At 37.3% G+C, this 21,841-nt stretch overlaps 1 protein-coding gene across 3 annotated transcripts in view; it reads right to left on the bottom strand.

Moving 5' to 3' along the window:
• Positions 1–18,816: 18,816 nt before the first annotated feature.
• Positions 18,817–21,841, bottom strand: part of LOC129241505 (cAMP-dependent protein kinase catalytic subunit 3) — a 117,118-nt gene continuing 114,093 nt past the window's right edge. For all 3 annotated transcript variants that reach the window (XM_054877866.1, XM_054877868.1, XM_054877869.1), the window contains one exon: positions 18,817–19,038. In XM_054877866.1, the coding sequence (XP_054733841.1) occupies positions 18,913–19,038 (126 nt within the window). In that variant the 3' untranslated portion in view covers positions 18,817–18,912. The remainder of the gene's footprint in view (positions 19,039–21,841) is intronic.

Genomic DNA, 21,841 nt, shown 5'->3' with positions numbered 1-21,841 from the left:
CCGTCCGAACTGGTGGGTTTCGATGATAAGGCCTTCTTGCGACTGTTCCTTGCTCAGCAAAATTATTCACCAGTCTCATTATGGTCCATCTGCTCGGGGGATCGCCGCCAAACATCCGCCTGTACTCTCTCTGTACCAAAACTACGGACTCCAGTGCGTGATGGCGGCGGACTATCCAAATTCTTGTTTGCGTGTCCCAGTTATCCATTTTAATAAATTTTAAAGATCAATCTGCAAATTAAAACAAAAATGGAACAGATAACTTAAAAAGAAAAAAAGTTATTCAATTTTTTTTTTGGTAGCGGCTTTCATCAGCCACCCTGTATTACTGATAATGACATTGACATTTTGTTTTTTAAAAGGTTTCTTGTAAAAGTTATGAATTAACACAATTTCTGCATAAAGTTTTTTAAACAAAAGGTTTTTTGCAGGTTCCATTTTCCAAAAAGGAAAACACGGCCGAACATTAGTCAGATCTGGTAACGCTGCTATCATGCTTGCAAATAGTATAAATTCATTTCGAGAATCATAGTTCAGTTCGGAAATATTACCGTTCAGTTTTAGCACAAAATTTTGTTCACTGATTAGGCTCATTTTTGGTTCAATGGACAATTCAATAAGCAGGCGCTCTGCATTTCGAGTGAAGAGAATCCACGAGGTACTATTACATTCGCAAAACATCACAATTTGATATGTTTAATGAAAAGGTGCAATCGTTCGTCCCTGCTTCTTTAAAAATGGGAATCGTTGTTGAAAGAGCCATGTTTGACGATTATTTTTTGCCACAATTGACTAAAGCCAGAACGATGGCACAAGCCATACTTCGCGTCAGCCAATTGACTTATTGAAGGAATATTTCAGAAGCGGAATATTGAATGGGTTAGTCGAGGATTAGTAAGTTCTCCGAATGTTTCTTGCAATAAATCCATCAATCGATTGGCATCTCTATATTATTTTCTCTACAATAAAGTGCAGTTATTGATCTCCGCAGACAAACCGGAATCTTTGGGCGCCTTAAAAGATAGCATTGTGGGAACCATTGCCGAAACGTGGTCCCAAGATACATTCATCAAAGGTGACGGCTCTAGACCAACAACAATGCTATGCACAGCTGGAACGCGGCAAAGAAATACATCGAGAATGGACCATGAAAAAAAAAAGATTGACCTCGACACAGTGCAACAAAGCGAAGTCGCACAGATAGAGACACAAGAAGAGGGACCTATAGCATGAAAGCTTTTTTTTTTTTTTTTTTGTTTTTTGTATTCTGTCTATACTTACAATTCTTAGAAGACATTTTACAAATATTTGGTTACATTTAAGAGTGGCTTTGATTTTAGTATTAAAGGAATATTTCCAGTGAAATATCCTTTCTAATAAATAAATTCAATATTTTATAGATGGCTCTTGGACGAGCTGAATTGGTGTTTTTCTTTTCAACCTTAAAAAGACACATGATGGTGACTAGACGTGGGTGTATAGAATTGGTCTTTTATGGATACCCAGGAAGAGCCCAGAACCCGAAGTAATATAGAAAGCAATTCTGGGAAGAGTCTCTCCACAGAAGGAGAGGAGGGATCGTTTTACTGGCCACACCACACGACGCAGTTGATGACGGTCGCTATAAGTGCGAAGGCATTTTGAACGCTACCTCACCCACCAAAAAAATTGGCATTGGCAAAGTAGAAAACAAGGAATAAATTCGCCTTGTTTCATTCTGAGCTGGCAGCCGCATGGGCACGACGAAAGAAAAAAACAAATCAGCTGATATAGCGATACCACCCTTTAATAAATTCGCCTTGAATGATCCTAAATGCTTGCTCGAAAAGGTGCTCTAAAATTGGATCTGAATTATGACATCTACGCGCCAGCTACCGCAGCCAAATGTACAAAATTATATTTATGCATTAATGGCTTAAAGTTCTGTTTCTTATAGAATCAATTTTCAGCTTGAAATCAAGTAGTCCCATTATTTTCTTTCAATTTGCACGGCTAAGCCTCTAAAACAAACACAGCCTTTAGTTGCAGATATGACAAATGGGGAAATTATTTTGCAAAATCTCAAGCGAATAAAGCAGTTTCAAGTACATATTTATTTTTACCTACGTAATTATTTGATCTTAAATATTCCTTGATGCCAATATGTGGTCAGAAGTAACAAATTCGAAATGGCGCATCAAATGTGATGAACAGGTTTTCAAAATGTTTGCAGATTCTTTTGACAATAATTTTGAATTTTTTCCCCCCAAATGTATTATCCACCATTTTGGATTTTTAAAATCTGAGTTTAGATTCGTAATCAGCCACTCGGAGAGACCCAAGGAGTACATATTTAGCAAGAAAAAACGAATAAAAAAAGCTCGCCACATTTGATTCGCGTAATTTGTCGACTTTGGCTAAAAGTTTGAATTCAGCAAAAAAAAAGAATTTTTATTTTTTTCAATTTTAAAAATTATTACCCAATCTTTTTTAGAGTTTACACAGGCTTTAAATGGTTAAATATTCGGTATCGCAAAATTATCTACCATTGATCTGGCACTAGAAGTCCTCAGACGAATGCAAATAGTCTATTTTGGGTTCATGTCACACGTTTTCTGGAAGAACGTCATATTCGGAAAATACAGTTTGTCAAAAATGAGTTTTGAGATTTAATGTGGCTTCTCTACAATTGCGGTACAGTTAGGTATAAAAACACAAGTCCAGAGTCCCGACATAAGTGTGATTGAAAATTTGTGGGTCTTTTTGAAGACAAGAGTCGCTAAAAATCCAAAGAATGCAGCAGTATTAAAGCCTGCAATAATGGAGGAATGGCAGAATACAGGTATACCGAACCTATAGGACGTAAATAAATTGGTCCATTCCATGAAAAAGCGCCAGCAAATTATTGAAGTTAACAGGTTATTATAGCAAATATTAATATATGTAAATATTAATAAAAAAATCCTGTTTTAAAGTTTGTAAAAACAGTGTCGAAATTATGTCATTTGTTTTTGTTGCTTTAGTTGTTGTTTTCCAAAGAATTTGAAGTTGGTTTTTATGAATTTTCCTTATATGCTAAGGATAGGTACATATGAATCAATTCAAAAAAGAGGTCAAAGATAAATAAATAATTCTATTTTTTGCTTCTGAAGTCGAAAAATTGAATTTATTTTCTATCTCAGAACTCATTATTGACTTACTGAATATAGAAAACAACTTTCAGATATTCAATTAATCACAAAATAAAAATAAAAAAATGCCTCTACTACTAAAATACTTTTATTAGATATCGCGTGAATTGTTGGCTTATAAACAAAGCAGCTGCTGGTAATTTGCCCCTAAAAATATAAAGATACGTTTCATTTATGGTACTGCCTAGCAAACGTGCGATATACGTCTGCTTGCATCATCCCATAGACCCCAAGTGCAACGCAGTTTTTTATGTAAATAAAATCCTATAATCATTTAAGCTGAAATTCGGCGAAACATACACTCGTATTAGGGAATATGAATGAAAAAGAGAGCGCGTCACATGTTGAGAGAGCTCTCTGCGAGCAACTTGCTATACAGGGTGACATTGATTAGCTGGAGTATTAACATTGCATGTTAAGTCATTATAAATTAATGTAGAAGAAGCATGGAAATGGAAGCATGGCCAAGTAAAATAATAAATAAATATTTCAAATCTTTGCTTGCAAATCAAGACAAGTGAAACTGATTTTCTCATATTTATATTAATATCCCCCTCTAGATGCCGATGTTTAATGTTAGCAGTTGAAAAGAGGTAAAATTAAATCATCCAAGCTTCTTTCAAGACAATAGACCGGTTTCCCTCAAATGCCTTCTGTCGCAAATGCAGGAACGAGGAGGAGATGCAAATCACTTTGAACACTTCTTTCAGCTTCCCTCAATCATCATCATCAGAATTATTGGCATGGTAGTCCGTGTTGAACCTTGGTCTTCCTCAATAACTTCGACCAAGAATATCGATCCTTTGCAGATATTCTCCAGTTTTTCAGTTCAAAGATCTTGGTGTCATCATTGACTGTATCAATCCAGGTTTTACTTGGGCGACCCCTTTTATAAGACACATAAAACTTACTATAGTTGATCTTCTTTGCAACTTCGATTGGGTCCGTCCTCAGAACATGTCCAGCCAACTTAGTCGGCGATTTGGAAGTTGTTAACTCAACGTTGTAATGTAGGCGATAGTTGGGGTGATCTATCCGCACCAATCCACGAATGCGTAGAACTTAGAATCTTTCACTCAAATATGTTAAGGTTTTCTTCATCCGCTTTACACATCTCTCAGGTTTCAAAAGCATACCAATCACAAGCAAGATCACAGTAAGGTCGTCGAGATGTTCCACTGGGACAGGGACTTTTGTGGTTTTAGCTATTCTATAGTGCATATTCTACGAGACGAGGAAGTATAGAGATGCATTAGACGGGTTCAGGTAAGCAAAATTACGCAAGCTTACTACTTTGCACACACGTCAATAGTTTTAATCGATTGCGTTTACATTTCCACCGCATAGTTCTAACAAAATATCATATGCAAAATAATTTAAAATATTATATTTACACGACCTTGATAAAAAAATCCCCGAAATATGTTCAGAAAATGCAAAACACAAGTTTATTTAGTTTACGAAACAGTGATAATATCGCCTTCAATGCACCATAGTTGTTTTTTGACTCGATCAAACAGAAAAAATCGCAGGGAGCCATATGAGGTGAATTCGATGGCTGTTGAATATTATTATTTTCGTTCTTGGTCGAAAATTCCCGGATAATGATGGCACTGTGCGATGGTGCGTAATCGTGGTGCAAAATTCTCGATGTTTTTTGCCATGAATCCTTTCTTTTTTAGCAAATTGCTTCACGTAACCATCTCATCACGCCCAAATAATAGTCCTAATTAACTGCCTGACCTTCTGGTACAATACCGTTGTAAGTCATAAAAACTATGATCATCGCTTTCTTGTTTGACCGAAAACGACGTGGTTTTTTTGGTCTTGGTTCATTCGGATTTCATGTCGTACTCATAAACCTTCGTCTTGTTTCCAGTAATGATGTATGCTGCGTCGCATTCAACCTTGAAGATCAGAGGTAGATTTACTCAAGATGGCGTAGCTTCTACAAATGTGAATTTAAAATGTAAAAATATAAAAATTTGGTAGAAATGGTAATCAAAAACACAAAACAGGACTTAAATCAGTTGACTTACACCGTCACTTGATGGACATTCTGGGAACTTTTTGACCAAAATGGTAGTAGCATATGCGGGCCTACTCGGGGTAGTCGAAAACAGAAGCATCTGATTGGTACAAAGAGTTTAGAGCTGGTCTCGTTTCGGTCGCTCAGATAAGAATCGATAGCGTCGCCTTTGCATCGGTGCAGAATGTTATATCACGATGTCTCGTAGGTAAGGCGTGCTAAAGCGAGGATTGTGATAAATGCAATCAGTTTGTGCAAAAATGATATCGCTTTGCTGTCTTAAAAAAATGATTTCCTTGGTTCAAAGTATTATTGAAATCAGCATCATCGGTCAACAAATATTAGCGTTTCTGTAAATGACACCGTAAGGAACAAACCAGTGAAAACCTCAATAACTACGACAAAATCAAACCACAATTAAAATTTTATTGACTATGTCCTTTGATTGTTGTGATATGGACCATTTTGAGCATCTTCTGCCCATCCAAATAGTTTGCAAGTAGTATTATGTGAATGCTCTCCACTTTCTCTTCAGCACTGCAGCAGCGACAGAAGTCATATAAGGCTTCCCATGCGCCTCCAAAATTCAATGTACAGAGGCATCTACCGAAGTACGATTGGGAGAATAGTCGCACAATATTACAGATTGAAATCTTCTTTCATTGAACCCATGCTACCTTTGTCTTATTGTCCAGTGGGTTCTCTGGTTCATCTGTTTTTTTCTCTGTTCAATGAAATCTAATCTAAGCCTTGACTTCCACGTATATAGAGGAATATATATAGTATATATAAAGTGTTTACTAATGGCAACATGGTTCACTTCTTTGCAGCTTGCCATTGTTTCATAGTTTCCAAGCATGTCTCTGTATTCGGGGATTCCTACTACAGTTATAACATATCATACTTCACAACCATCTCTAAGAGCTGCAGCAACACATGGATTTAAATGCCGCCTATCTGTCCGACTAAACTGTGATATACTGTATTGAAATGAAGGCGCTTCTCAGCTAGAAAATCGCCTGCCTTATTGCTTTTTATTTAGCATGGAACGCGCTATAATGCTCCGAGAGCCACCAGCTAGGATTCAGTGAGAACTCAACTCACAGCCAACTTTCTTATCCACTTCTGAGCCATTGATGAAAGTGAGCGAAGATCTTGAATCCAGATCAAAGAAAATCTGTTTTCAAAGAAAAACCTTGTTGTGATCTAGTCCAATTCACCAAGTCCCGTTCAAATAGTGTCCAGAATTTGGGCGTATTAAATCTAAAGTATGCCCAGGTCAGGACTACGCTCACTCTAGCTGCGTTGCAGCTGGCCTGGGGCTTACCAAACAAGTATATTGGAAGAACAACTAGAAGAAATTGTAGAGCTTTGGTGGGGATGTAAAGAAATGCAATTGTGACTAACATGGACGCTGCCTATTGCACCTTTTCCACTTTGCTTCTATAGGTTTTTTTCTAATGTGAACCCCCAGATAGTGACCTCATGAAAAAGGCGGATCTGGTAGCTCCGTACACAACCAATCTACTATGAGCGCCTTCAGACACCCTATACTGCCCACGATTACATTGGGCGTTGCTGAATTTTCTGAAACGATCGTTAAGATCAGGTTCCAAGAAAATTTGGGTTCCAGTTTAGCTTTTCATGAAGATTTATAACGATGTATGTGCCCATTGCCATGCATTTTTAGAGTATACTGCGAACACCTGGGAGATATCATCCGGTGATATTTGTTGTGGGATATGGGGATCTAACAGTCTCTCTAGAATTTTAAGAGAAAAACAGATGTGGCTGTCCAATAAGTCTCCTGACTTCACAAGCAAATCCCTACTATCTTTGGGAAAAAAGACCACCTCTGCCTTATTGAACACGCTTGAAACGTTACATAGTGTTAGTCATACTTCATAGGTGCTTTTGAGCTGCGAGCAGAGAATATCAATGCCTTAATTTGTGGCATTGTGGCTGAAAAAGGCCCCCGGTTCCCCAAAAATTTTAAGGTTAGAATGGTTTTATTGTCTATTTCACCTTCGTGAAGATTATAGTAGCTCATGAGAAGTAACGGCTTTTGATGGTGGCCTAGAAAACTTATTATTTATAAATTAAAACTGCTTTTAAATTACATTTATATACAGATACTCATGTATGTACATATCTAATGTATAGCTTTCCAACCACTAACCTTCCCCTTTGCCAGCAAAAGTCAACAGAGCTTACAAGAATAAATAAAACTACAATTAAATGGCGTATCAAAAGTAATTTGCGCTTAAAAGGGCTTAAATTGTAAACAATAAACACCTTTACTGTCAAACCCAAAGCCTCTCCTCACACTAACATCCATACCCGCACCAGCCTTTGTGCTGCTTCTGCTAAATTACAAAAACATCGACTTGTGGCGACAATTACCGAAAGAAGCCTTGACTTGTGCTTAGCGCTGCTGTCTTACACTGAGATATTTATTACATGTGCACGTCAATGCAACGGGTCAGACTTCCTCATACGAGTATGCCACCCCCCTGCGACCCTGCCATGTATGTAGTGCTCGTAGGTGCAATTTTTATTGTCACCTGCTGCTGGTGAAAACGAAATTTTGCTGAAAAGACTTACAAACCTACATTGGAGCGTTAGTAAAATAAACTGTTTATGTACATGTGTATGTGCATGGTAACGTGAAGTGAGAATGAAATTGACAACAACAAAATCTACAAAGACAGCCAGTATAAAATAACCAACTCAACTATTCGTTTATTTTGTTGATGTTTGTGGCAGAGGCGTGCATGACAAACAGAGAAAAACCACAAAAGGTGCCAATGTAGGTATGAAGGCGCGTGTGTGTGTCTGTGGACATGTTTGCAAGTGTATGTAAGCAGCATATTAAATACTATATATAACTATAGTATGAAATATGATGACGGCGTGTGACTTAAATCTGCGGTAAGAATGCTCTTATTATTTAACAATGTAAAACACAAATTTGTGCGCGTGCTAGGATTGTAAATTTTTCGAGTTTTGCGATTTCGGGATCCCGTTATGACAATCCCGGAAGAACGAGACTAGTTGCGAGATTAAGATATTCGTTAGCATTCCTTTTGCAGCGACTGAACTAGGAAAAATCGCATGAATATTGTTTGAGAAGCTCACCTACCACATGAGAGATAATAAATAAATGACTTTCAAATTTATGAATAAGTTCGTGCGGTTTTACAACAGATGGCGTAACTTGATTATTATTCCATCGATCCACATTTCCAAACATTCATTGGAGAGCTACTGTCGTAAGGCACAAACGTCAGTATAAGTTTTTTATTTGAAGCGTAAACAACAATATTTTTACCACACTTGAAAATGTCGAATTTCGTGCCAAATAATGTGTTTTTGCGGGGAATTCTTCTTCATTATTTTAATATGAAGAAAAAAGCAGCCGAAAGTCATCGTATCTTGGTGGAAGTTTATGGTGAGCATGCTCTAGCTGAGCGAACGTGCCAGAAGTGGTTTGCACGCTTTAAAAGTGGTGATTTTGGCTTGGAAGACGAAGAACGCGAGGGTGCGCCGCCAAAGTTCATGGATACCGAATTGGAGGAATTGCTCGATCAAGATCCGGCTCAAACGCAAGAAGAGGTTGCAAAAACTTTGGGAGTTGATCAATCAACCATTTCCAAACGTTTAAAAGCCATGGGAATGATCCGAAAGGTAGGCCATTGGGTGCCGTATGAATTGAAGCCAAGAGACGTTGAACGCCGTTTTATGGCATGCGAACAACTGCTTCAACGGCACAAAAGAAAGGGTTTTTTGCATCGAATTGTGACTGGCGATGAAAAGTGGGTCCATTACGACAATCCAAAACGTCGGGCAACGTATGGATACCCTGGCCATGCTTCAACATCGACGTCGGCGCAGAATATTCATGGCCTGAAGGTTATGCTGTGTATCTGGTGGGACCAGCTGGGTGTTGTGTATTATGAGCTACTGAAACCGAATGAAACGATTACGGGGGATGTCTACCGACGACAATTGATGCGTTTGAGCCGAGCACTGCGAGAAAAACGGCCGCAATACGCCGATAGACACGACAAAGTTATTTTGCAACATGACAATGCTCGGCCACATGTTGCACAAGTGGTCAAAACATACTTAGAAACGCTCAAATGGGATGTCCTACCCCACCCGCCGTATAGTCCAGACCTTGCGCCATCCGATAACTATCTCTTCCGATCGATGCAACATGGCCTGGCTGACCAGCACTTCCGTAATTACGATGAAGTCAAAAAATGGATCGATTCGTGGATTGCGGCAAAACCGACCGAATTTTTCACAAAGGGAATCCGTGAATTGCCAGAAAGATGGGAAAAAGTAGTAGTAAGCGATGGACAATACTTTGAATATTAAATTTGTAACCATTTTACGTCAATAAAGTTTCAAATTTCGAAAAAAACCGCACGAACTTATTCATAGTCCTATTAGTTACATATGTGCATATGTATGTATATATTTTTTTGAAGACAAAATTATTTCAGAAGTAATCAAACAAAAGACAATGCTCAAATGTGTACGCATTCGATAATACATTTGTGTGTTCAAGCATATCTGATTTCGATTTTTACAATTCCTGGATGTTCGGGATCTCGATCTTAGAATCCCGAAATAACGGAACTTTTGTGTGTATAATGCTTAAGCGTGTATAAGAGTATTTGATTTCAATTTTTGCAATTTCGGGATTTTCGGGATCCCGTTATTGCAAACCCGAAATGACGGAAATTTAGCGTTTACAATACTTAAGCGGATACAAACATATCTGATCTCGGTTTTTACCACTTCGAGATTTTCGGCATCTCGTTATTGCAATCCCGAAATAATGGGACTAGTCCAGGACTAGTCTTAGACTATAAATATTTAGATATTCATATATTCCGCTGATATATATTAAATAATAAATAAATGGCTTTTAAATATACTTTTTTACCTAAAGGGAAAATTATTCCATAAATAACAAAATAAGAGACAAGAGTAAAATTGACATACATTTGATTATACTTTATAGTGTACACACATCTTTGATAAGGTAGCTTAAGGGGTTACATGGGCTTCGTGGGTTCAAAAAATCTATTTTCTTTTTTTTTTTGGCTTATTAATTTCTACAACATCTCAAGAATATAATCCTTAATTTTCAAGTCGATCCGAATAGTAGCTTCGGAGATACAGTCTTTGGAATGTGTGCGCTCCAAGCCACTTTTATTTTGCAAAAAGAACAAATCTATATGTAAAGATGCATACAAATCATATGAACATATCAAATATACGAGTCTATTCCGCAAGCAAATGTAAGCTAATGTGCTTGAACTGCAAGCGAGAGCGCGGAACGAACGACAAAGAGCACAATCGGCCACCGCGTTCGGCAACGTTCGACATCTGGCTCTGTCCTACTTGAGTGAGCATATACATGTATGTATATGTATGTATATGCGTATTTGTATATAATATAAATTCATATACTTGTATTTGCATATGCTTTCTTCCTGTGTGCATGGTAATGAACCATTTTTCTGTTGAGAATAAACGATGATAGGAAAAATAGGAAATGAAAGGGAGTGTTTCAAGTGTAATGTGTCTTGAGAAAGTCAAATCGATGATGATGCCTCTTAGTGTTGTTGACTTATTAACGTCTGATGCACAATCGAAATTGAAGATATCTTTCATGAATCTGATAAATGTTTCGTCATTTTTCACGTTTGTGTAAATGTGACTTGACCTATTCCATTGCAATTCCATTTACCTCCTCCTCTATATCCATACAAAATATCTATCAAACAAATAAAATTAAAATTTTGTTTTGAAAATTGCAACCATTTCATCAATATTTTCTTATGACGTTGTCACGTTAAACTATCGTCAGTAAACCGACTTTACAGACAACCTCTTTTTTTCAATTACAACTATTTAAAAAAAACAAAATGTCAAGCAAATTTCACCGAAATTTTCGTTTTTTTGGAAAAATGTCTGCCAAAATTCCAATTTTTACTTTTTTTTTTTCTTTCCTTCGTTCAAGCACGAGTTTATGGTCTTAACAAAAACACTTATTTTTGTTCACCATTTTTTCATTTTTGATGATCCTGTCAGGAGTTATGCTGATAACGCGGAAGCACCTTTTTTTCGTGAGGTCACCGGAAATGGCGTCACAATGGAGGAATTTTAATTTTTTTTTTTTTTTGAAAAGTTCAGAAATTATTCTTTAAATATGTATCTATAAGACAGAAAAAAGTTTGAATTAAAAAAATAATTTTTACATAGAACAAAAATATTGAAAATAGGCCTTTTTTTACCCGACGAAACCCATGAAACCCCTTAAGGTGTTTAGAAAAAAACTGGACCCAAAATATTTAAAAAAGTAAGTAAATTTATTTTGCGGCTGAAAGAAGTTAATCTCGTAATCTCTTATTTGCTATACAATTTTTATCGGCTTCCATTTAATATGACTCGTAAGAAATTGCAAATCCCAAGATTTCGTTATTTTATTATTTTTTTTTTCACTGGATTATTTGACTACAATTTCGGAATTTTAGGGACTTAAAAATACTAGCCCCCCCAGAAATCCGGTAGTCCGGGATTAGCATCCCTAATATGTATGTATATACATATACACATGCATGCACACGCATACAAAAGCATATCTTTCAACTTGTCTAAAGGCAAAAATAATAATTAGTTGCCTGACAGCGCATTAATGTATGCACTTACAATATTTCCCTGCAGTTATTTGCATAAGCACACATACATACATACATATATTACATTCATACTTACACACATAACTTGCGCACCCAAAAACTCAAAGCATATTTATGCATATAATTAAATTTCAGTTGGGTCTCACCTCTTCGCCACCCTCAATTATTCGGCTGCTTGTTTACAAAACTCAAATTCCACGCTACCGTCCCTTCGGTCTCTTTTTTGCCATCCGTCCTTTGCGGCTTACTTTGTGGCTAGTCAAAGTAGCCAGCACATCAAGATGACGTCAGCAGGCGTCAAAATCACGTTTTTCACGCACGCTGCTTTCGTAAAAATTCCATTTTGTTTAACTTGACGGCATGTGGTTAACAACAACCACATCACCCCTTACCAGCAAATCTCACATGCGTGTGTATCGGGTTACTTGTTTGCGCTCTAGGTTGGTGCGTACGACAGCAAACAACCCCCTTCCACCGAAGTGTAAGCAAAGGAAATTGGCGCTGATAGTGGCAGCAAGAGTAACAAACGGTGCTTTACGCAGTGGGGGTGTTTTAGTGGTTGCACTGAAGTTGTATAACCCGAAAGCGGAAGCATAAGGCAGTATAATTTATTGCCAAGCATTCAACTGGATGAAATCTGCCACAGACTTGCTAAACTTTTTAGAGGCAAATAACCGCAAACCCGAATCGATTTCATTTTCGCTCCACCCCTGCCAAAAGCTGTGCTTATTTTACTGTCTAAAAGTATGCAACGTGCCATTGCGAAATTGCTTGTGGGCCGAAAGCTTTTGTGGATTGTAAGCAGCTTTATAAGCTGTTGAGTAACGAACCAAATTTCAAATTTTTTGGAGGATGTAACTGCAAATAATTATGAATCGGATAAGAATTGTAAGTTCATTCACTTCTGTTCAATTGATTAGGGTCAAAAATTTTATATAATAAAATGTAATCGAAGTAATCGTAGTAGTCCAGGGTTTTCTGATAATTCAAGTGAATACGGTACTTTGCTCCAAAATATTTTTCCATCCCAAGGTATTTCGCAGCAGTAAAATTTCAGCAGTGCTTGATTTATTGGTTCACTTGAATAGAGGCGCTCAGTTGGCCTACATTTTTTGCGCATTAAAGCTCTAAAAAGGGATTGTTTTTTTTCTAAACATTCATTGGGTTTGGTCGAAAACTTCTTAATTCTAATAAAATGGGAAAGCTGAGAGGCTTAACAACAGCACGAAAAAGCACCAGTAGGAATCTTGACCTCAGAGGGACTTTCACATCACCAAATTGCCAAAGAGATTGGTTGAAGTCCAAATGTTGTGCCTTTTATGATAAGAACCTGAAAGGCAAAACTTCGATGTTGGTAACACCGAAGGAACCTCACAAAATCCTTAGAATTAGATCTAATTGCGTCCTTTCAACAGCAAAAATTAAATGGCAATGTTGATTGGTGTTGAATAATTTGGTGGCTAATCTACTGTTCGAAGCGCTATTCTAAACGGGCCACATCTGAAACATACAGAAATATAAAAAACCTCCTTTGAAAAAATTTAGGAAAGAACGCCGCCTCGATTTTGCATGTGCCAACATGACTTGAGTTTTGTTACAAATAACGATCTCGGTGAATGGAGGAAAGTAGTATTTTGTGACGAAAAGAAGTTCAATCTGAATAGATCGGACGGCCACAAATACTTTTTCCATTACTTAAGAAAGGAGGAAAGGTACGTGAGCCGCCATCGCTACCGTGAAGGTGGTGTTATGGTATGAGGAGCAATATTACTTTCGAGTTGAAAATCGGAGACTAAAAAATGACGAGAAACAGCTATAGAGCTCTGTTGAAATCATCATTTCCTAAGATTCCTGATCTTTTGGACCTATCAGTTGGATATTTCAACAAGATAATTCACCTATAAACACTTCTAGTGTGAACTAAACTTGGATTGCGTCCCAAAACGTTGCAGCTCCAGCATAGCCACCATATTTTTCTGATCTGAACATTATCTAAAATCTATGGGGAGGGGCTGCTCGTAAAGCTTTTGAGAATGGGCAACAATTTGAAGGCAAAAATGCTCACTAGCTCTCTCCAGGCGCCTCTGCTCCGCACGCGCCTTCTCTAATTCTGTACACCAAGCGAGCATAGGGTTTCCTCCCCCTGGTCCATCCACCGGAGCAATGGTCTTCCTCTGCGTCGGCTCCCTTAGACTTCGCCCTCGAACACCTTCTTTGCTGGAGCTTCTTCATCCATACGCACGACATGCCCTAGCCAACGCAGGCGTTGAATGGCGATGCGTTGAACTACGTCAATGTCGGCGTAGATCTCATACAGCTCGTGGTTCATTCTTGAACGGTAGTCTTCGCCAACGAGCACAGGACCGAGGATCTTACGAAGAAATTTTCTCTCGAACATTCCAAGAGCGGCTGCATCGCTTTGTAACACTACCCATGCCTGTGCGCCATAAAGCAACACGGGTATGATTAGCGTCTTGTAAAGTGTCAGTTTGGTCACGCGAGAGAGGGCTCGGCTACTCAATTGCTTACTTAGCCCATAGTAACACCTATTAGCTAGAGTGATTCTCCGTTTGAATAAATATCAAAATGATCGAATAATACAAAGAAGAGCAACAAAAAAACATACCAGCCAAGCTGTTAAATTCAATGTTGAGTGTTTTTTCAGTTAAATTTATATAAAGTAAGTAAAATAACACAATTGTTTATTTAAAATTAATTTTTAGTTAATACTCTTTGTATATATTTTGCTGAAAGAAGCCGCCGAGCAACTCACTCAAAAATTTATTTTGCCGCTTGCCGCTCTAACCGCTGGGTCATAGCAAACCTCACCTTTGACGCAAAGCATGGAACCGTTGATCGCATCTGTTACAGGAGGTATGCTTTGGCTAACGGATAACTGACTCATGTATATTCCACATTAATCACCTACGGATCGCTGCTAACAAAATCACAAAGCAGCTAAAACCTAGTAACAGTAAAAGCAGATTTAGAGTTGAATAAGCGAGAAGATATACGATTTACCTGGTTTTCAGTTGAAATCGATGTTATTCTGGAACCATTAAGTTGGCTGTCAACCTGATAAATTAGATCATCAGCCAAGTCTGGAGTTAACTGGACCTTGCAACCAAATGGAAAAGATTGTCCACATCCCGGAGCAAACGCCGATTCACTGCTTGAGGACTCACTATCTCCTCTCCATGCGATAAATCATAAGCCAAATACTCCAAATACATATTCGCGTTGTTTTAAAGAATGAGGGGTAATCAGAGGCCCGAAAAATTGATGATTTTCAATATTTTTTTTTGCTAGTCAATTGGTTTATTTTACAAAAAAAGCACTAATACATCATGTTTCGACTTGACTTTAGCGAAATTTCGAAAAAAAAACATAATAATTGTAAAAGTTATCGCTGTTTGTGTGGACCCCGTTTCTCCAGAAGTCCCTTGCAGTGATCACCACAAGTCCTTGGAGATTCATCTAAACTCAATCGGACCAAAGAAATTAGTTTAATTAAAAGATAATCTTGTGCCTAATCGAAGCTTTTCTTCAAAATTAACAATATGACGGCCACAGGAAATTTTTTTCAGATTTTCGAGAGAAAAGCCGACCATTAATTGTTTAAAAAAGTCGGAACTTTTTAAGTTACAGTGATCACCAGTTCCAAAAACATAGTTTTATGAAAAACGCATTTAAAGTTTCGCGTTCGATTTATGTAGAGTTATATGAATTATTTAATTTCTTACACTGTGTCATCTATTCCTGGGCCATATAATAGTTCTTCAGCCGTCATGGCAGCTTCCAAAATATCGATGTGCTGTTGCCTACGTACCATTCTAGCTTCTCGAGTGTTATCGTTAGCGCGCTTATCTGCCACTTTCATAGGTGCAGCTTCCATTTTTTCAGCATACCGATGAGAATTAGGCCCACAATTAAGTCCCAGTGTATTCATTATAACCAATAATGAATTTACACCTTATATATACGGAATATACATATTTAGGTATACTTAAATATAATATACATCAAAATGGACATTCATAACAATAAAACCCGGGAAGTCGGTTGCTTGCAGCGGCTGCTAACTATTTGCTCTCGAACGCTCTCGAGCGCCCGAGCGCCCTTTGTTAGTTGTTGAAGAACTCGAAAGGTATTTGTCGGATTCACTTCAAATTTTCACAAATTATTTTTAAGGTATTATACTTTAAGAAAATGCAAATAAAAAATCCAATTTTTTGAAGATTCTGACTACCCCTCATCCCGAAATTCTTAATATTTTTCCGAAATATTTTGGCGTAAATCTTAAAATATGTACATACTTGTACTACTATGGGCAAAAAGTAAGGTGAATTTATTTGTCAAACTTCGCGGGATTAAAATTTCGCTCTAGTTATTTTTTTCATGAGTTGGCAGCACTGTTAATAACATCTGGGCCAACTTTCATGTGAATGTCATTATCAGTAATATATTTACGCTTGTGTTTACCAAACGACCAAGAGTGCATTTTTCGATTTTTACAATGTCTGATTTCATTGAGCAGAGAAGTGCCATCAAATTTTGTTTGCGAAATAAAATTTCGGCTGCAGAAACGTTTAGCATGTTGCAGAAGGCATTTGGTGATTCCACCATGTCGTAGAAAAATGTTTATAAGTGGCACAAAGACTTCAAAGAGGGTCGAGAGCGTGTTGATGACTTGGAGCGCTCCGGACGACCATCGACGTCAACAGATGACCAACATGTCAATAAAGTGAAGGAGTTAGTGCTCAAAAATCGTCGGTTGATTGTTAAAGACCTTACTGATATGATCGGAATATCGAAGGGATCTGTGAAAACCATTTGGGCCTACGAAAAGTCAAATCTCGTTTGGTACCGAAAACTCTCAATTTGAATGTGTGAAACAATGCTTTCAGACTATCAGGACAAGCTCAAATGCATCATTATGGGAGATGAGACTTGGATTTATGCTTACGACCCTGCAACAACCGACCAATCAAGCGAATATCGTGCTAAAGGCGAGGCCAGACCGAAAAGAGTACGTCAAAGTCGTTCAAAAATAAAGGTCATGATGACAGTTTTTTTCGATTTTCGTGGTGTGGTGCACTATGAACTCCTTCCACCTGGCCAAAGTGTTAATAAGGAATATTATTTGCGCGTTATGCGTCGTTTACGTGAAGCAATTCGTCTAAAAAGACCAGGACCAAGGGCCAACAACTCTTGGTTTTTGCATCACGATAATGCACCGTCTCACACTGCACTCGTTCTTCGTGACCATTTCGCCTAAAATTCCACGCATATCGTTCCGCAACCATCGTATTCGCCTGATTTGGCTCCGTGTGACTTCTGGCCCAAAACTCAAGAGACCACTTCGGAGAACGCGTTTCGAGTCGATTGATGAGATAAAAGCTGAATCGAAGAAGGTGCTGATGGCTATACGGGAAATGGACTATTTTGCATTTTTCGGGGATTGGAAAAATCGTTGGCATAAGTGTATTTCATCGAGAGGGGATTATTTTGAAGGGGATGAAATTGATTTTTAAGAATAAATAAAGATTTTTCATTTTACAACCAAATTCACCTTACTTTTTGCCCCAGTGTAGTGAATATTTCTGTGAATTACGAATAGACGCTTATACCAACAGCTTTTATACATCGGTAACCCACATTGAAATACTCTGAAAAATATTTTCGTGGAAGATGGAAATTTTTATTTTAACCCTTTACACGCTCCATTGTTTATCTATTTGTGTACTGCAACTGTCTAGTTTACAAGTATCAAATATGATTTTACGTACAACGCCATTTGCCAAAAAAATGTATACATCTTCCGAAAGGGTGATTAATTTTGCGCCACCTTGTATATATACTTTTTAAGAAATATATTAAATGTAGTTACTAATAGCAACCCTATTGAAAAATATTTTTAAACTAATGCTGTAAAAAATAACGGTTCATTTGATGCCCATATTATGTCTTTGATTTTATTCTTAATTTAATTAGTATTATCGAAATCCCAAATTGCATCTAATTCATTAGACCCCTTTCGAAGGTAGGCCGACGGCCGGTTTCTTTTTAAGGATGGACAAGAATTATTGAGAGATTACTTTATTAGAAATACTAAGTCTTTCGATTACCTGTGCGATATAATTTCGTACAAAGGGCTGCCTACAATATAACATTCTAATTCATTCTAATTCTTAACAGTTGACGGTTACATTAGCCAAGACAGCATTTCATTTGCTTTTTCAGTTTACGGAACTTGCAGTCTTCCGCATCCCCTGGCAAATAAGCGGAGCGGAGGGGAAGAGACTTATCTGCGCTAAATAAATTGTTATTGGCCCACCCTGTATTATCGTAGATTGCTTTAAAAACTGCTTATTACTTGTTTATTATTCGCAGGCAGTCATTTAAGTAAATTATTATTTTGTGCCAAAAATACATAGATACACACCCCTATTTTGTTTTATTTTATTATTTCATTTTGTTATTTTATGTTATTCAAAAATTCATGTGCATTCAAACGTGAATCCACAACAGCTGACGCCCGTCGATCACAAAAAATTGGTATACAAAAGCTTATTTTAAAATGCTGCGTTTTTGTAATATTTTATTTTTTTGCGGATATTAAAAGAGCATTCGGCAAGAGGGTTTTCCATTTTTGCTATAATTTTTAATACTTCATCTTATTATATATTTATATTATGTTTATTTTTATTTATGAATATATTTGTATATACTTTTAAATTTTTTTCTATTTTTTAGTTTCTTATTTTTTTTATTTAAAAAAAATTTTATTCAAATTAATTTATTTTGTTTGATTTGATTTTTTTATTCTATTCTTTATTTATTTTTTTTACTATTTTCATTTCTTCTTGCCAATATTAAATTAAACAAACTTAGTGTGTTTTATATTTTAACTTTAATTTGTTTATAATTTTATTTTAATTATCATTAGTAGGTAGGTAATAAATAAATACAGCTACAAAACTTATTCACTATTTTAGAAATCATTAAACAACTGCAAATCTCTTTGGTCTACTGCTCTGGCGGGCTTCCAATCCTTTTCGGGATAATCATCAAAATTGCTCGTATCACCATCGGATGTGACATCGGGAATAATTGGGGGCTGCAATGAAAGAATAACAAATGCAATGAATTATTTACAAAATTTTAGAGCAAAATAAAATTACAGTTGAGCAAATATTTACAAAAGCTTAATATTATATGTATGCGAAAACTTGACCGAGAAAGAAAAGTGAGTGAAAAAAAAAGAAAAAGAAAAAGGAATCTATCAAGAAAAATTAGCGTCTGTCATAATAATTAGGTTATGTACGCAGTGTGTGAGTAATGAGAATTACGACCTCCCGCAATCCACCACACACATCCATGTGGTAGGCAGTTCTTATAATTGTAATTGTTGTAGCAGCTCTCAAATGTTAAATATCTTCTCATTAGTGCAGCAGTTTCTCACCATTTCGCTACCATTTGCTCGGACGCCCCGCCATCAAAACCATAACTAATACTTATACACTTAATCCACACACGAGTATTGCTTTTAGCAGCAACGATAGTGAAAATTAAACATCAATTTGTAAGAACAACAACTGCAAATGGCCTAGGCCATTTTACACGCGCCACGCAATAAATTATGGAAATAAATAAAATACACAGGTTTTGAAGTTTAGTTTTTGAAAATTTTCTACTAACAATAAAATCTAGAAAAATAGAAACAAAAACATTAAGCAAATTTATTTTTTCGTTCATTTCACAGTTAGTTGGCAGAGATTTATTGCAGTTGCATTAACAACAGTCCGCCGTCAATGAGTATGAAACAGCAGCCAAGTGGCCAAAGCCGAAAAAGTGAAAAGCCAAAAGGCCAACAGTGCAGCATTTCTTGTTCAACTGACAGCTAGAACACTTAGTAATCGATATAGCGCACAAAAAGTACCCAGTAGAGAAATGCAGCTGATGATGCATTGAATATAATTATATACCAGCCGAGCAGCTGCGATCAGCGGCAGTTAAACAAATTACTTTTGGACTTGCTGAACGCACTTATCTTCTCATTCACATTTAAGTCACTTGGTTTAGCTACTTCTCCTTTTTCTTCCTGATTGCTTAAGCGATTTTAATCAGCCTCGATCAGCCTCCGTCTGTTACCTGATGTTTCATTGCGCAGGCTGAACTTTCCAACTGTGAGACCCAAAATCTCCTCCTGGCATTGAAGTCGGGAAGCACGATGTTTATTATGTGGCGGGGGCATCGCTCATAGGTACGTTGCAGGCACCCATAGAATCAATATTTAATCGCATCGTCCTTCGCATCCATCGTTGGAAAATCTCGCTTTGATGCGGATTATTGCGCGACGCCCGTCCACTAGAGTGAACGAAAGTATTGTACTTGTCGACGAAGTCCCTCTCATACTATAAATCCAGCACCGAATTTGCGTTTCTTTACATGACAACTGTAGTAGACGTCACAAGGTCCAGGGATATTCTTGCCTTACCCCGTCTATCGCATCTCTTGAATGGCAGTGATGTCAGCCTTTGCTCTTACGAGAACATCAACCAGCAGGGCAGAGGCACCTTCTCCATTAAGGGGCCTGTCAAATCATAATCCTTAGCTCGTTAGCAGGGGTCGTCATCAAAATAAGCAGTTCTCATCCCAGACTTTTTTTTGTTTTTCATTAGGGAAGGATTTTTACGCGGCGGTTCCCAAACCCAGCACAGAAGCAGATATCCTGGGTTTAGCTGATACGACTAAATGACTCTACAGAAGATATATAATGTCTAAACAAAGTAAGTGTCTTCATATGAGGTCCTGAAGTCAAAGATATTTCGGTTTTTCTTACAGAACGTCCGGCTGTTATAGAAAAAATGCACGTCGGTCAACATTTGTCTGCTCTATTTTTTCCTTCTTCGAAAGGATTTAAACGATTTTTCTCTATTCCAGGACCCTCATAAAGCTGATATAGAAGACTGTCTTATTCAGAGATCTGCGACTTTGATATTGAATTTTACTGAATTTTGAAAAAAAAAACGTCTTGCGCACTCACCTTGCATTAGGTGACATTTCGCCACCATAAATTTCAAATGTGCAACCAGAATAGTTGACAATGGCATGCAAAAACTTCCATCACTCAAAATCATTTATTTTTTATTTAGTAAAAAAGTTATTCAAATATAAAACTGGATGATTACTTCTACATCCAAAAGCATCAAACACATCACGAAATTTTTTAGGAATGCAGCAGAAGTAATATGTAGGTGGATCATTCTGATAGGGCAGATCAGACTGCCATGACAGTGTGCTCAGAGGGACAACCCGTTCGTTTGCTTATTAAAGCTGGAACTTCACATGGAAGGAGCTCTATGGTAAAGTTTAAAATTTAGTTTAGTTTAAAGCTTAAAACTTTGCGATTTTTTTTAATGTTTTATATGGTTTGAAAGTTTGATTTATATAGTCTTACAGCTGATTCATATTTTTATAGTTTTTTATAAAGGGTTTTCCAATAACAGGTGTTATTTTGATATTCATTCGATATATTCGTTGCTTGTGTGGCACGTAGCGTCGTATTGTTGAAAATAAACGTTGTCCTGATCAATACCATCCAATTCCAGCCATAAATCGTTAATCATCTCTCGATAGCTCTCCAGTTTCATTTTCGAAAAAGTAAGTTCCAACTCTGCCGGACCATAAACCGCACCAAAAAGTCACACGTTGAGGATAGAGAGGCTTTTCAGCAATAACTCTTGGATTTTCTGAGTCCCAGATCCGACAATTTTGCTTGTTGACGAAGCCACCGAAATGGAAATGGGCCTCATTAGTCAAGCTGATTTTTCGATGGGATTCCAAAACATTTTCATGCATTTCAACAACCCAATCAGCAAAGACACGACGTTGTTGATGATCGGCCGGTTTGAGTTCTT

This window comes from Anastrepha obliqua, chromosome 3, assembly GCF_027943255.1.
Source record: "Anastrepha obliqua isolate idAnaObli1 chromosome 3, idAnaObli1_1.0, whole genome shotgun sequence".
Taxonomy (NCBI): Eukaryota; Metazoa; Arthropoda; class Insecta; order Diptera; family Tephritidae; genus Anastrepha; species Anastrepha obliqua.
The sequence above is the reverse complement of the archived record's forward strand: the minus strand, read 5'-3'. Positions and strand labels throughout refer to the sequence as shown.